This window comes from Mus caroli, unplaced genomic scaffold (genome assembly GCF_978045245.1).
Source record: "Mus caroli unplaced genomic scaffold, Mus_caroli_1 scaffold_3, whole genome shotgun sequence".
NCBI classification, from domain to species: Eukaryota; Metazoa; Chordata; class Mammalia; order Rodentia; family Muridae; genus Mus; species Mus caroli.
In genome coordinates this window covers 133519502-133535298 of record NW_028227258.1, presented here as the reverse complement: position 1 = coordinate 133535298, position 15797 = coordinate 133519502, and the positions used below count along the sequence as shown (strand labels likewise).

The 15797-nt window shown below is 41.5% G+C and overlaps 1 protein-coding gene across 5 annotated transcripts in view; it reads left to right on the top strand.

The window, feature by feature from the left end:
- The window catches only part of Tnik (TRAF2 and NCK interacting kinase), a 403188-nt gene extending 388895 nt beyond the window's left edge, over positions 1 to 14293 (top strand). For 4 of the 5 annotated variants that reach the window (XM_021158657.2, XM_029475111.2, XM_029475112.2 and 1 more), the window contains 5 exons: positions 2775 to 2875; positions 5177 to 5326; positions 7195 to 7354; positions 7605 to 7744; positions 9420 to 14293. In XM_021158657.2, the coding sequence (XP_021014316.1) occupies positions 2775 to 2875; positions 5177 to 5326; positions 7195 to 7354; positions 7605 to 7744; positions 9420 to 9503 (635 nt within the window). In that variant the 3' untranslated portion in view covers positions 9504 to 14293. Of the gene's footprint in view, positions 1 to 2774; positions 2876 to 5176; positions 5327 to 7194; positions 7355 to 7604; positions 9400 to 9419 lie in introns of those variants that run through there. The other variant, XM_021158656.3, reaches the window with a different exon arrangement.
- Positions 14294 to 15797: the final 1504 nt, after the last annotated feature.

Below are 15797 nucleotides of genomic sequence, written 5' to 3'. Positions count from 1 at the left end.
CTATACTGGGGCATAGAACCTTCACAGGGCCAAGGGCCTCTCCTCCCATTGAGGACAGACTAGGCCTTCCTCTGCTACATATGCACCTAGAGCCATGAGTCCCACCATGTGTTTTCTTTGGTTAGTGGTTTAGTCCCAAGGAGCTCTGGGGGTACTGGTTAGTTCATATTGTTGTTTCTCCTGTTGGGCTGCAAACCCCTTCACCTCCTTCGGTACTTTCTCCTTTATTGGGGACTCTGTGCTCAGTCCACTGGGTGGCTGTGAGCATCCACTTCTGTATTTGTCAAGCACTGGCAGAGCCTCCCAGGAGAAAGCTTTATCAGGCTCCTGACAGCAGGCTCTTGTTGGCATCTGCAATAGTGTCTGGGTTTGGTGGTTGTTTATAGGATGGATCCCCAAATGAGGCAGTCTCTGGATGGTCATTACTTCAGTCTCTGCTCCACACTTTGTCTCTGTAACTCCTTCCATGTGTATTTTGTTCCCCCTTCTAAGAAGGAACAAAGTATCCACACTTTTCTCTTCCTTCTTCTTGAGCTTCGTGTGTTTTGCAAATTCTATCTTGGGTATTCTGGGCTTCTGGGCTAATATCCACTTATCGGTGAGTGCATATCATCTGTGTTCTTTTGTGATTGGGTTTCCTCACTAAGGATGATATCCTCCAGATACATCCATTTGTCCAAAATTTTCATAAATTCATTGTTTTTAATAGCTGAGTAACATTCCATTGTGTAAATGTACCACATTTTCTGTATCCATTCCTCTGTTGAGGGGCATCTGGGTTCTTTCCAGCTTCTGGCTATTATAAATAAGGCTGCTATGAACATAGTGGAGCATGTGTCCTTCTTACCAGTTGGAACATCTTCTGGGTATATGCACAGGAGTGGTATTTCTGGATCTTCCTGTAGTACTATGTCCAATATTCTGAGGAACCGCCAGTCTGATTTCCAGAGTGGTTGTACCAGCTTGCAATCCCACCAGCATGAAGGAGTGTTCCTCTTTCTCCACATCCTAGCCAGCATCTGCTGTCACCTGAATTTTTGATCTTAGCAATTCTGACTGGTGTGAGGTGGAATCTCAGGGTTATTTTGATTTGTATTTCCCTGATGATTAAGGATGTTGAACATTTTTTAGGTGCTTCTCAGCCATTCGGTATTCTTTAGTTGAGAATTCTTTGTTCAGCCCTGTAACCCATTTTTAATAGGTTATTTGATTTTTCTGGAGTCCAACTTCATGAGTTTTTGTATTTATTGGATATTAGCCCTCTATCGGATGTAGGATTGGTAAAGATCTTTTCCCTATCTGTTGGTGGCCTTTTTTGTCTTATTGACCGTGTCCTTTGCCTTACAGAAGCTTTGCAATTTTATGTTGCATTTGTCTATTGTTGATCTTAGAGGATAAACCATTGGTGTTTTGTTCAGAAAATATTCCCCTGTCCCTATGTGTTCAAGGCTCTTCCCCCACTTTCTCTTCTATTACTGTCAGTGTATTTGGAACAAGGATATATACTCCACTATGTTCATAGCAGACTTATTTATAATAGCCAGAAGTTGGAAAGAACCCAGATGTCCTTCAACAGAGGAATGGATACAGAAAATGTGGTACATTTACACAATGGAATACTACTCAGCTATTAAAAACAATGACTTCATGAAATTCTTAAGCAAAAGGATGGACCTAGAAAGTATATCATCCTGAGTGAGGTAACCCAGTTACAAAAGAACATACATGGTATTCACTCACTGATAAGTGGATATTAGCCCAAAAGCTTGAAATAACCAAGATACAATTCACAGACCACATGAAGTTCAAGAAAAAGGAAGACCAAAGTATGAATGTTTCGGTCCTTAGAAGGGGGAACAAAAACCTCATGGGAGGAAATACAGAGACAAAGTGTGGAGCAGAGACTGAAGGAAAGGTTGTCCAGAGACTGCCCCATGTGGGGATCCATCCCATATACAGAAACCAAACCCAGACACTATTGTGGATGCCAAGAACTGCTTGCTGACAGTAGCCTGATATAGCTGTCTCCTGAGAGGCTCTGCTAGAGCCTGACAAATACAGAGACATGCTCTCAGCCAATCATTGGACTGAGCACAGGGTTCCCAATGGAGGAGTTAGAGAAAGGAGTAAAGGAGCTGAAGGGGTTTGTAACCCCATAGGAGGAACCAACCAGAGCCCCCAGAGATCCCAGGGCCTAAACCATGAAAGAGTATACATGGAGGAACCCATGGCTCCAGCTAAATATATAGCAGAGGATGGCCTTGTTGACATCAAAGGGAGAAGATCCCCTTGGTCCTGTGAAGGCTCAATGCCCCAGAGTAGGGGAATGCCAGAGTGGGGAGGCGGGAGTGGATGGATGGGTGGGGGAACACCATCATAGAAGCACGGGGAGGGGGAAGGGGTAGGAAGTTTCCAGAGGGGAAACTGGGAAAGGGGATAACATTTGAAATGTAAATAAATAAAATATCCAATAAAAAATTTAAAACAAAGATGATGTAGGTCCTTATCAGAGTGAATATCCTTTAAAGACAAAAGTCCTTTAATATAAACTTTTAAAAATTCTAGTATTATATTAACCAGGTACACTAAAGTCAGTTAAATTTGTGTGCAAAAACAAAACCAAAATAAAAAACAATAGTAATCTATTCCAAGAACTATGTCCTCAACTATGAATACCTATAGACAGGTACCTACATTCATTAATATCATTAATTAAAAAACATCTTGGCTAAATTGACATGATTTCTAAATCTTACTGTTCTTTTCCATTTTAGTTAAATATGAAAGAATCAAGTTCCTGGTGATTGCCTTAAAGAATGCAGTAGAGATATATGCGTGGGCCCCTAAACCTTACCATAAGTTCATGGCATTTAAGGTAAGTGTGGATGTTGCGTGTTTATTTTTCAGTTTTTTGCCAGAGTTCTGTTTTCCACATAAGCCAATATCAGTTTTATTATATAGAGAATATTATTTAAAATAAACAATGCTTAAATGTATTATCTCAAAAGACGTAAGTATTAAAAATGCTACCCAGCTCATCACATTTAAATCTGATTGTCCTCTTCCACTGAGAGGTCTATGAACTGTTGACTTCAAGAGGAATTTAGTTTGAAATGGGTAGCAGGAAAGGTACCAAACACAACATTACACAATAGTCTCTGTTGTAAGGCTACTTTAAGTCAAGTATTGTCTGATATTTTGTCTGAAAAAGGCAGATCTATAGTGCCACTAGGGTCCAGATCTGCTAATCATCACAAACATTTTCGAATAAACTCTCTAAGGCTCAGTGGATTTTTGTTTATCCCTATTGCATGAAGCCATCTCTGAATTAAATGCTGAAGGCAGTCAGTCATGGAAAAGACATCATTCCTCTGGATTTCGATCCTGATTGCTTTTGTGTTTGTTTGCATTGCCTTGGTCTATACACATCACAGATAGGTTGGCTATTCATAGGTTCAGGCAGAGTGGGATGGTGATGTGCTTTGTCCCATTGACCCCATATTATAAAGAAGGAGCCCCAACTGCCAGAAAACAAACATTACTTTGAATCACACCAATGTAATCAGAGTCACATAGCCTAGCCATATCCACTGTGAATTTTATTTCCCATTTTCTTTCTATTTTTCACTTGCTTTCCCTACCTATATAACTATAACTGACTTTTGGATCTTTATTCATCCATGATGCCTGTGCTATGTGAAAGCCAAATCTGCCATGGGATTCTGGCAACCCCCTTAGAGAATGAATCACTCCACTCCCATCTTGTTCTTTTAGTTCCGATGACCCATTGGGGGCATGCTTTGGATGACAGACTCATCAACAGAAATGGGCTCTCCTCCACAGGCACACTTTACTGAAAGACATTTTTTTATTACATTATGTTTATAATGGCAACAAAAAGCTGACTCCCAAAGCTAATGGGGGGGGGGACAACACTTTGCTGCCAAAATCTTTCTCCAGAAAAGCTTTTCAATCAAGATCCCCTTCCCATCCTGACATCTGCTCTCCAGGTCCTAGCCAAAGCCCATGAGACAACAGCAACAACAAAATGCTCCCCTCAACAGATCAGACCCTACCTGGAAGAGAAAGCACAGAGGCAAGGGCTTGGGTAGGAAAGAATGTCATAGACCACAGGTGGAACCATCCCCTAAGACAAGGACAAAAGGCATTGACTTCCTGTGCTGTGACAATGTCTATAAGAGATGGGGAGAGGGCAGTGTTTAAGGGCCGTTGTGGTTTCTTGAGTCTTCTCCTAGAGCCCAGGAGCTGATAAAAGTACAGGATCATGACAAATATAGACAAGCAGGAACACTTCATAGCTAAGGAGCTTCAGCTCTGAATTCAATCAAGAGGAACTGTGGTAAACTTGGCCAGAGCTGTCTTCTTTTCTTTTTTTTTTTTTTTTTTTTTTTGGTTTTTCGAGACAGGGTTTCTCTGTGTAGCCCTGGCTGTCCTGGCACTCACTTTGTAGACCAGGCTGGCCTCGAACTCAGAAATCCGCCTGCCTCTGCCTCCCGAGTGCTGGGATTAAAGGCGTGCGCCACCACACCCGGCTTGTCTTCTTTTCCTTTCCAGTTAAATCCTTGGAGATGAGGACTATTACTTACAAGCTATGAGTAGTATGCTGTGACTTCCACATCTCCATTTCTTATTGCCCAAACCTATCCCTCAAAATGTGTGTGAAGTTTAGAAAAAATGACAATTAAGGAAGGAAAACCAGAGCCAGTGCACTCCCATTAATCTCCAATTGATTTAACACAGCACTGTGCCCAATCTGTTTGGGAAGGTGGCAACCCTAGCTGACCATGGTTACCACATGGTGGGGGGTTGGGGGGTGGAAATCACTGCACACTCTCTAGAGACCAAAGATCAGAAATGCACAGGGAAGAGCAGCAGCATCCAGACCCCAAGCTTTTAACACACGATTTTAACACTGTCAAACCTGACAGCTGTAAGCTGTTTTTACTGTGAAAGATAAGAGAAGGAAATTGGGGAATAGAGCATGAGCAATACAGCTTTCCTTCTGGAGTCAGACCTGAAGAGACCTGAAAGTGACTTTTGCCTAGCTTTTCAACTGAAGAAAGCCACTTTTCCTTCAGACAGTGGCCAAGTGAAACTCTTAGGAATAAGACAACATCATCAAATGGTATGGATACTAATGAGGTAATTTTTAAAGTCTTTTGCAGATCTTCAGCATAAGCCTCTGCTCGTTGACCTCACAGTAGAAGAAGGTCAAAGGTTAAAGGTCATATTTGGCTCACACACTGGTTTCCATGTAATTGATGTTGATTCTGGAAACTCCTACGATATCTATATACCATCCCATGTAAGTTTGAGGAATCTACTGTCTCTTGGCCTCTGCATGACAGCCTGCATGTACAGAGATTGGGTTGTGCCTATTTTTATTTGAAATTGTGCTAATCTATGAAAGTTGCTAAACTTCGGGTATCTCTGAATAGACAGAATGTTCCTCAAGTGTTAATGCGTCCTCAAACTAAGTAGCACAAAAATTAAATTATTTTGCAGGTATTATCTTATCTTTTTGGACTTCATATACATATGTTATACCATAACTGAGTTCCTGTTTTAGTTTTTGAAAGAAGTTTGATTTATTCTATGCTAGAGAAATACAATGGCCAGACACTAAATTCTTGGAGAAAAATCTCTTTTCTTCTATTAGTAGACATGCTGAGTGGCTTCTCCAACCCTCAACTTTCTGTAAGATGGAGTTCCAACTGCCTGTGCTATGATCATTTAATTGGCTCAAGGCCCAACATATTCAACTTCTTATTAACAATATGATACTCAATTTGCTATACTGACACATTGCGTGAAACATTACCTTTGAAAGAAATGCCAGGTGGATCTCCATATGTCAACTAGTAAGCTATGATTCATGAATATAATCCCAAGGTTAGCAAACTCTCAGGATATTCTGAAGCCAATCCATGACTGATGGGCATTTTGAGACATTAAAGAAGCCCAGTCCTTATGCATGCTGTTTGGATGCATTTACACACATCCGGTTGTCATCCACACTGCATTTGATAGCTTTTTACTTGCATGTCTACATCATAGCGGAGATGCTGGGTGACCACTGATTGTCTTTAAACCCCTAAGGCCCTATGTGGCAATCACATAGTAGAATAATGTGACAGTTTCAACCAGGAGGAGAAGTAGTACCTCCCTTTTCATAGAACCAGTCAATCCATGCTATGTTAGCAGTGTCACCAGTAGTAGTAAGGTCTATTTCTTTTCTCTAATGGAATCATTTTGGAATTGGAGCTCCCAGGTGAATTTTCTGGGTGATGTATGAATGGCCTTCTTGTAGACCATATATGGAAGCAGTCTTTCTAGTGGGAACCCAGGAATTCCAATCTTAGAAACATGTGCTCAGAGCCTGCTTCTATCACCAATCCTCAAGTTATATAACCCTGAGATGTAGTTCCCTCATCTGCAACCAAGCTTTCTATAAAGCACTTCTCTAAGGCCTAGAAACGATGTATGCACATTGTCCAAAGAGTGGTGCTCTAGGTTCTGCATGCACCCAATGTCACTGTCCTTAAGAACCATCGGATTCGTGATAAAGTAACTGTGTTTGTGTTTACCTGGTGCCTTTGACAAGAGCATTGATTAAATTAAAATAGATTTCAGTCTCTACAGTGAAAGTAACACAAAATTTCATTTGTAATTTTTAAAGTTAAAAGTCAAGAGGTTGTCTTAGTGTCTTGTTTTGTTTTGTGTGATTTTTCTGAGACAGGAATTCTCTCTATAATAGAACCCTGGCTGTCTTAGACTCCATTTGTAGACCAGGCTGGCCTCCAACTCACAGAGATCTGCCTGCCTCTGCCTCCTTGAGTGTTGAGGTTAAAGGCGTGTGCTACCATGACAAGCTGGTTGTCAGGCGTGTACTACCATGACAAGCTGGTTGTCAGGCGTGTACTACCATGACAAGCTGGTTGTCAGGCGTGTACTACCATGACAAGCTGGTTGTCAGGCGTGTGCTACCATGACAAGCTGGTTGTCAGGCGTGTGCTACCATGACAAGCTGGTTGTCAGGCCTGTGCTACCATGACAAGCTGGTTGTCAGGCGTGTGCTACTATGACAAGCTGGTTGTCAGGCGTGTACTACCATGACAAGCTGGCTGTCTTGTTTTGAAGCAGAGTAATCCCTGGCCTCTCTTTGTCTTCTAGATTCAGGGCAACATCACTCCTCATGCTATCGTCATCTTGCCTAAAACAGACGGAATGGAGATGCTTGTCTGCTATGAGGATGAGGGGGTGTATGTGAACACCTACGGCCGAATCACTAAGGATGTGGTGCTCCAATGGGGAGAAATGCCCACATCTGTGGGTAGGTTAACCATTCCTTATCTCCTTCAGCAGTTACACGCCCCAAATGAAACGAAGGGCAAGAAATGTGAAACAACCATTTGAGTTCACCAAAAAAAAAAAAAAAAAAAAAAAAAGTCTGTGACTGACACTTGTAAGACTCTCTTTAATCTCAAGTCCTTTGTCCTTTTTGTGGTTAAGATGTAAACAAATGCTGTGAGTTGTTGCCCATCTAATGTTTTTAATGCAGTTTTGGAAATTCCTTTTGACAGCCTACATTCATTCCAATCAGATAATGGGCTGGGGCGAGAAAGCTATTGAGATCCGGTCAGTGGAAACAGGACATTTGGATGGAGTGTTTATGCATAAACGAGCTCAAAGGTTAAAGTTTCTATGTGAAAGAAATGATAAGGTAAATCCGTTTCAACTTTGCTTTAGTGTTTGCATTTTAAGAGACCACCAGGTACCTGTGAATCCTTCATTTTCCTTTATACTGACTCAAGTCACATCTGTGTTCAGTGATCAATGACAATCTTGAAATGGCATTACTTGGTTTGATTCATGTGAACATTCAGAATCTATGACTCATGCATCCAAACCAGCATAAAACATCTCTAACTTTCTTGTAAACTATTGGTGACTTTTGTGGCCAGAGGGCCTTCCAGTGACTTGACAACCATTGTAGACTCTCCTATGCACTTAGAGCAGCTAGCCCATCATTGGTCACCTCATAGTGGGTTAGCCTTATGCCTTCACTTTTAGGCCTTTCACAGAGACAGTGTTGGGACCTAGCTTTCATATTATATTCACCTTTAAGTGTAGAAAATATGACATGTAGAAATATGAACTTCTAAACAATGTCACTCATTCCTAAGAAACATAGTCACAAACTCTACTTCTACTCCTGCCATGTCCTGTCTCATTTCAGCCATGTGTCTCCTGACATGTCACAGGGGTGGGGGCGGGGCTACATTCCAACGAAAGTGACCATGTCTGTCCAGCATGATCTGTTGCCTCACAGGAGTATACTTAAGTGGTCATGCTCTGCCTTGCCCTCCCTGGAGAGTAATCCGGAGTCTTTAATAGCTAATCTACATTTGTGAGCCCACCCTTTGAGACTAAGTTCACCCAACCAACCATGTCCACATAGAGAATAACGTGATGGGTTGAACTGTTTACATTTCTATGTTCACCCCAGTTCCCCAGGGGCCAGACTGCTCTTTATCCCACCCTGGTAATATGGATCTGGATTCTTTGACCCTGGCTAACTGTTTCTGACCTGGTATGGTCTAGTGGGCAGTAGCTCTGGGAGACGAGGATAAGACCAGGGGTCTTATCAGAGTATGCCAGAAACCAGACTTAACAATTGAGACTCCAACACTTCTGCAGTCCCTAGATCCTAAGAAATGAAATGTTCTGGGTGTGAACAACCATACTGTAGTTCTCAGTGACCCACCCCAGCAGGCCTGGTCCAACCCATCCTCTCAGGCTGGTGCCTCTAGTTTAGTCCCTGAGCTCACAACTAGCAACCTTTTTAGCAGATCTCCACTCTACTCCCTATTTCTATTCCCTGACCCCCGAGTAGCTGTAGTTTCCCCTGTAGCTTTAGCTAAATATCAAGCAAGTCCACAAGCTTCTTAAGAAGCCATGGACACAAAGTAGCACAGGCTTTCACTAGTGACACACTCATTCCTCAGACCACAGACACTGGCTTACTGAAGGGCTATTGCACAGCCCCATGTAGTATTTTCCTGGGGCAGTGGTTCACTGACAATCAGCTCAAGCAAGCAGTCATCTAAATTCTGCTCACTTCACCCAGGCCTTTGATAAAATGATTGAACTGGCTCAGACCTAATGGACTGTGCTTCTGCTTATTAATACCATTATCTCCCTTGGCCTGGGATCTGCTAGCATCAGCAGAGAGCCTAAGTGTTAACCCATAGAACACTGTAAACACTGGCCATTGACACTGAGCTGGTGCACAGTGAGGATAGGACATGTGAGAGAAAATGACTGGCAGTTGAAGAAAAGAAGGGGGAAAACAGAAACCCATGAAGTTGAACTAACTTGTTTTTAATTTCAAACAGGTATTTTTTGCATCCGTGCGATCTGGAGGAAGTAGCCAAGTGTTTTTCATGACCCTCAACAGAAATTCCATGATGAACTGGTAACAGAAGAGCACTTGGCACTTATCTTCATGGCGTTATTTCTAATGTAAAAGAACATAACTCATGTGGACGTATGCCAGTCTAGAGGCAGAGTCAGAAGGCCTGGTTGAACATACCGCTCTCTCCGTTTCCTCTCCCTCCATCTCTCCCAATATAGTCCTTTTTGGTGTTGCAGCCTGGTTGAGAAGGAGAGAAAGAGGTGGCGGGAATGGCTGGGCAAGCGATTCCGAGGATGCTGCATTGTCTGTGGACAGAGATGGACCTTGTGCCCTTCGGAGTTAGGAATAGAGACAAATATTGTGTGCTCTTATGATTAAGCTGTGTTTATGCTGGCTTTTCAGTTCTTTTTGGTTTGGAACTTTTTAACTTTTTCCCCCCTTTACCACCTTACTTTGTAAGAATGGGGGGAAATGCATACTGGGAACATAGTCTTTTTAAAATTCTGTCTGCCTGCTAGCTTTAAGTATATGGTATGTTGTAAAAGTTCCAACTCCCAGTAGTGAGAAACATCGCAATAAATGGACCCTATCTCCCTGCACTGAAGGCCATAACCACATAGTGGGGTAATTTAAGAATTTTCTTGCCTTCACTAACCCAAGAGGCTATTTTTGTTTTGTCTTGTTTTGTTTTGTTTTATTTTATCTTTTTTTTAAATTGCTACTGGCTAATGAATTTTTGAAAGAGAAGCAAAATAGCTGGTTTTCTCCTCTCTGGGGAAATAGATTTTAAATGGCTAAACTATTAGCCTTAATCTAATAAAATCAACTACCACTCTTGTGAGTCTGTCAGGCCATATTTTGATATGGCCCTTTCTAGAATGGAGGGTGTTGAATGGGACAGCGATGCCATTGAGTTGAGTGGGCTTGTGACTGGGGAGGGACTCTGGGATGTGACTGTCCCTCAATTATTATGCAACAGATCAGGGCAAAAGACGGGATGACAGGTGGGTCACCCAGAAGGAGCTTCTGAGAAATGAGCTAATATGTCTATGTAAATACACACATGTTCTTTCTTCAAGGCACAAAGCCTCCTTGATAAGAGGTCCCTTCAAGTTGGGCTTTGTTAGGACTGTGACTGGTTGAGATCTTTCCCAGAGCTGGGGGGTACATAAGAGCCATGCTCTGGAAACCCTCCCAAGGGTGCCACTTTCTCAACAGAAAAACTGTGATGGAGACAATTACTAATAAATGTTCCTGAGCTGCCTGTGTTCTTATTGGGTCAAGGGACTAGACTTGCAAGGCTGCCGCACACAGCAGGCACCAAAAGCTCAGATTTTAGGGAACCTAAAGGCAAGGCTTTGACAAAATTCTAAGACTTCTAATCATGTTATGTTCCTCCAAACTTTCCAACATACTGTTAACAACATCTGTGCAGAGATGTGTATGTATTTAGTTCAGGTTGACTTGTGTCCTTATAGAAACCCTTACTCGAATGATTTGAACCTTTATGTGACTGACTGGGATTTTCCCCAAAGCTATAAGCATGGCCGCCTATGGTATCCAGGTGTTGCGAAATGGTATCTGTGCTGTGCTTCCTGTTTTAACCTACCTCGTTTTGTTTGTTTTTGTTTCTCTGTTCATCACAGCAGTGTTTTCTCCAGGAGACATATAGAGAGCTCACCTGGCAATCTCAGCTGTATTGAATATTTTCAAAACAGTAGTTGACCAAATTGTTCTTTAGAAATTGGAGGGGGAAAAAAATCTCCAATGACAAAAACCTAATGCAGGTTGTTTTTAAAGGATACAATTACTGTAAATGGATCAAAAAAGAAAGACAAAAACTGTGAGTCTCCTGATTTTGCCTAAACAAATGAGCAGCTGATGTACTATTAATGAGAACGAAACTTATATTAGGAAAACGGCACCTTTTTAATTTGGTAGTTGGCCAAAGGGGATGAGAAAGGGGAAGATTCTGAGTTCTGGACTAGGGGAATCTGTAATCTCCACAGGTGATTATTGTTTGCAGTTATCTGAAGCAGGTAACACACAGAAATATAGTCAGGGTGGTCTTCAAGTGATCACCAGGATGCACCCGTCATGGTCCCTCTAGCTCTCAAAGGCAATGAAATCCTTCCGTTCTCATTTTTACTGCTGGGGTTATGCTGCCAAACAACATTGTCCTCATGAATTCCATGGGACAAATTCAGCAATAGATCTGGGTTGAATTTAGCAACTACCATAATTGGATGCTGATGTGGACAAAAATAATGTAGATTTGGGTCTTGTCTCCAAATACGATTGCCACCAGCTCTTTATATTGCTGCTGTGATGTTTTGAACCTGAGGCTTCCTTAAATTATGTTGCAAACTGATCTTTGTTTTAATGTTTTGTTTCGTTTCATTATTTCTAAGCGATACATCTGAAACACACAGCTTTAAATGATTTTTTATTGTGGGACTTTGGGTACAGTTAAGAAATAAAAGGGAATCATTGTGTTTAAACATAAGGTAGTTTGTGAATGTATTTTTTAAAATCTAGATTAATTGGAACAAGAAAATCATAAGAAAACATATTAATGCCGTCTTGTTTACAGTATGTACAGTGACATAACATTACATGAGCTTTTTCTGGTGCCAACAAAATAAAACACAGACGTTAAACATTGAGCCATGCCTTTTATATTTTTGTACAAATATTTTGCACTGAGCATACAGCAAACCAAATTGAAAAGGGCCCCAGTAATCTCTGCTCCTTAAAATACATTTATAGAATTCCTAGAAGCAATTATACTCAGAAATAAATATTCTGGCATTTATGACAGGTCTCAATCTTGACATCATGAGGCCTTGGTCATGTAAAACATATCTGAATGGTGCCCTAGTGATTCTTCATGTAGATCCCAAATTTGGGGTTGATTTTCTTTTGCTTGTTTCTGGTGGGTGTGATCTGTTTATCTACTATAATTTAAAGTGTCTTCTGTTCTGATCTTTCCCTTTAAACTTTTTTTTCCTAAAAATTAGCCAGGTTTTTGTTTTTCTACAAGGCAGAATAGCTCCCACCCTCAAACCCCAATTAAGCTTTAGTAGACCTGTCCATTATCAATGCACAAAATTGCTAACTATCCAGCAAGCCCACTGAGCATGCCCATGCCACAGAATTGGTCTGGAACCTAGAAAGAGACCTTCATTCACGAGTGCTGGCTAATATGTTGTAGCTTGGATGCTTGTATCCAGTGAATGGTAGAGATGAATGGACTGTGAATCTTCCCCACACTGATTTCCATTCAGATCATACATAGCCATCCCACGCCATACAAACAACAACTTATATTAGGCACCACATGGAACCTGAAAGCCTTAGTTAAATGAAGCTCAGTGCTTTTCTTGGGGAATTTTAAACAAACTTCAAGACCTAGACTTTGTCGTTATTATTGTTGTGTTTATTTAATATTGAGGTCAGGGCAAATTCTCCTGAGACCCCTTGGACTGGGTTCCATGTCTCTAACACTACCACACTACATTGTTTTCCGGGATACACACTGAACAGACCTTGCATCGAGCATACATTTTTCAAAGTCATCGTAATTCCTGGTTGTCACTACAGATTTCTAACACTTTTCTGTCTGCTCTCGTGATGCATTGATGATTGTGTCTCTGATCCCTCTTGTGCAGTACAGTAAAAAAGAGGTATGTGATACTCAGGCCTGAGCCTTTGGGGGCTTCATCCATTGACAAAGAAGGGCCAAAGTCTGACTTCACAGTCCATCAAGTTCTCTTTAAAAACTGCTTTCCTTGCCGCTGCGTGTCCAAGTTCCTGTCACTGTATTCCTAAACCATGCCAGTGTTCTGTGTGTGTTGTCTTGGAAAGTCTGCATGAACAGATGCCACTGCCTCTGTGCTGACTGCTCTACAGTATACAGTGTGCTGCATTATCTATCGTTACAAAAGAAGTTCTAGGAGTTGGTGAAACTTGATCTTTAATGTGTTCCGGGAAAGCATGAGAATATCTACCAGGCGCCACATACTCCAGAGTCTTTCTGGTGCTAGGTTCTGACATTCTCAACGGTTGGAAGTGATTGATTACCCTTTAGGTCATTCCTGAAAATTTAAAACGAAATGTCTCAAAGAACATGTGTGAACCACGTCACAAGTCAAGAACTTGCTTTCCCTGAGACTACATAATTATATTACAAAATTTAACCTCTAAAGTCTATTTAGTTTTTACATGGTGGAGTTTCACATACATGCCATTGGATTTGGTCTTGTACACTACAGCAGTGATAGGGACCCTAAAATGAACTGTCCTCCCATGAGTCACACAGTCAAATATAGAATGATCTCTTTTCCAGAGCCAAACAATGAATAGAAGTGCTTCACAGTTTGTAGTTTCCCAGCTGACAACCCATACACCTTGGGTTACTATTTTCTAGTGTTGTCTTTATTTCCATACTGTGTCATGGTTCTGGAAATTTCTCCATGGACAGTTGTGAGCTTCAACAATTTGCACAGCATTAAACAGTCTAAGATCATGACCTGTGCTGTGAACTTTATTCCACTGGCATATGCCAGTCCATGAAGGCCCACCATAAGGACCAACAAAGATCTCCCCCAAATGTGTTTCAGCAAAAGCTCCCTGAATAAGGCTTGTACTGTTTTAAGTCACATCAAAATCCCACTGAGCACCCGGATGAAATCTAGAAAATACAGTTGAAAATAAAAATACCCTGAGTGTTTCTCCACTTCTGGCTGTGTGTAATTAACTTTGCACCCACTCACTCACTTTGCATGAGTTTGGTTTTGATGATTTGTTTCTTATCGATAGCAAATTGTTTTGTGGAACGAAGGGCTCATGAATGCTGACGGGAAGGCATGTATTCATTCCAAGCAATGGGCTACCATCAGACTTAGCAACTATCCCCATCTCCGTTGCCCCTTTGCATATCCTGTTTCCCAGGTTAAAGCATAGCAGTACATACTGTAGTTTGTTTCAGGGACCTAAGGCATTTCCCTAAGTCAGAAGTTCACATGTCTGATAGCAGCAGTGAGGGGATGGAGAGAGCCCTAAACTGCATGTTTTAAAGGGACTTTCCGTTTTGACATTTTAGCTGTTGTATGCTACTAATGTAGCTGTAGAGAGGTGGCAAATCTACAATACCAGAAGGGGAAAGTATTCTTTTGCTGTGCCTATGATTGCTTACATTTTTTAAACCTCTAGTTTTCAAAAACTTTTTGAATGGTCAGAAATCTGGCAAAACTGGATATAGCTGTACCGGCAGATCTTCCAGTCTGAAACTTTTATTTTTAAGTATGCTTTTTCCTTCATTTACACCACAGTTCTTCAAGCACTTTCTACATATGTTCATCTGCAGTTGGGAAGACTTTGGAAAGCTCTAAGCAGAAGAGTGCCTAGATCCATAACCTGAGATGTGCCATGCATATCATACAGAGTTATGAACTGCTAACAGGAACAGACACATGATAATTCCTCATTGCTATTTCCAGGTCACAAGCCGTCCTTCCTCTTCCTAATAGCCACTTCTCTTTCATCCACCAAGAAAGTTGCTGGTCCCCTTCAGTCCCTCTTTCATGTTGCTCATGTACTCAGCCCTTGGCCCCTGCCTTTACAGCACTACCCTTCTGAATGCTTGATGATTTTAGTACTCATTTAGACACACCTACAAATACTCTGGCTTCGCTTTTTGTTTAAATCTTTCTGGGGACACTTATTATTGATGACAATAAAAGTTCCTAAAGCCATAGTGGGAAATTGCTCCCATTGGCTCCTGTGTCTTTTACAACCTTTCCAAGCAAAGACCATTGCTTCACCCATAACCTTTCCCTTTTGTATCACTAATGTCTCCCATTCTATGGAGGATTTCACCCATGTCCTGTGCTAGAACCCTCCCCTAGACCTGAGTACCCCATTTCATTTCCATCTATTTGGTCTGCTTCCCTTCAAAGAAAAACTACCCCAGAGGAACTGTGGTTACTAACTACATTTCTTTCTTTCTTTCCTTGTTCTTTAGAAACATTTAAACTCGGTCTTTCATCCCCAGAATGGTGACTTAACTAACTGCCTCGCTGCCCAGTGCAGCAACCAGCTTTGGTTGCATGCTGCTAATCTTCAATCTTTGACACAGTGAAGAACTGCTTCTTGAAACAGTCCCTGTGCCTTGGATTTCCCTGTGTGTTGGCATGTGCTAGTAGCCTGTGCTGGATATCCCTTTTCCAGGTGATCTCTTCAATGTTGGGCCTTAGAAACCATCTATACAATGGCATAAAGCACATCTTCATCTCCAACCCCAGTCTCTTTCCTAAATGCTGGAGTCACAGGCCTAATTCTATAATATGTAGCTTCA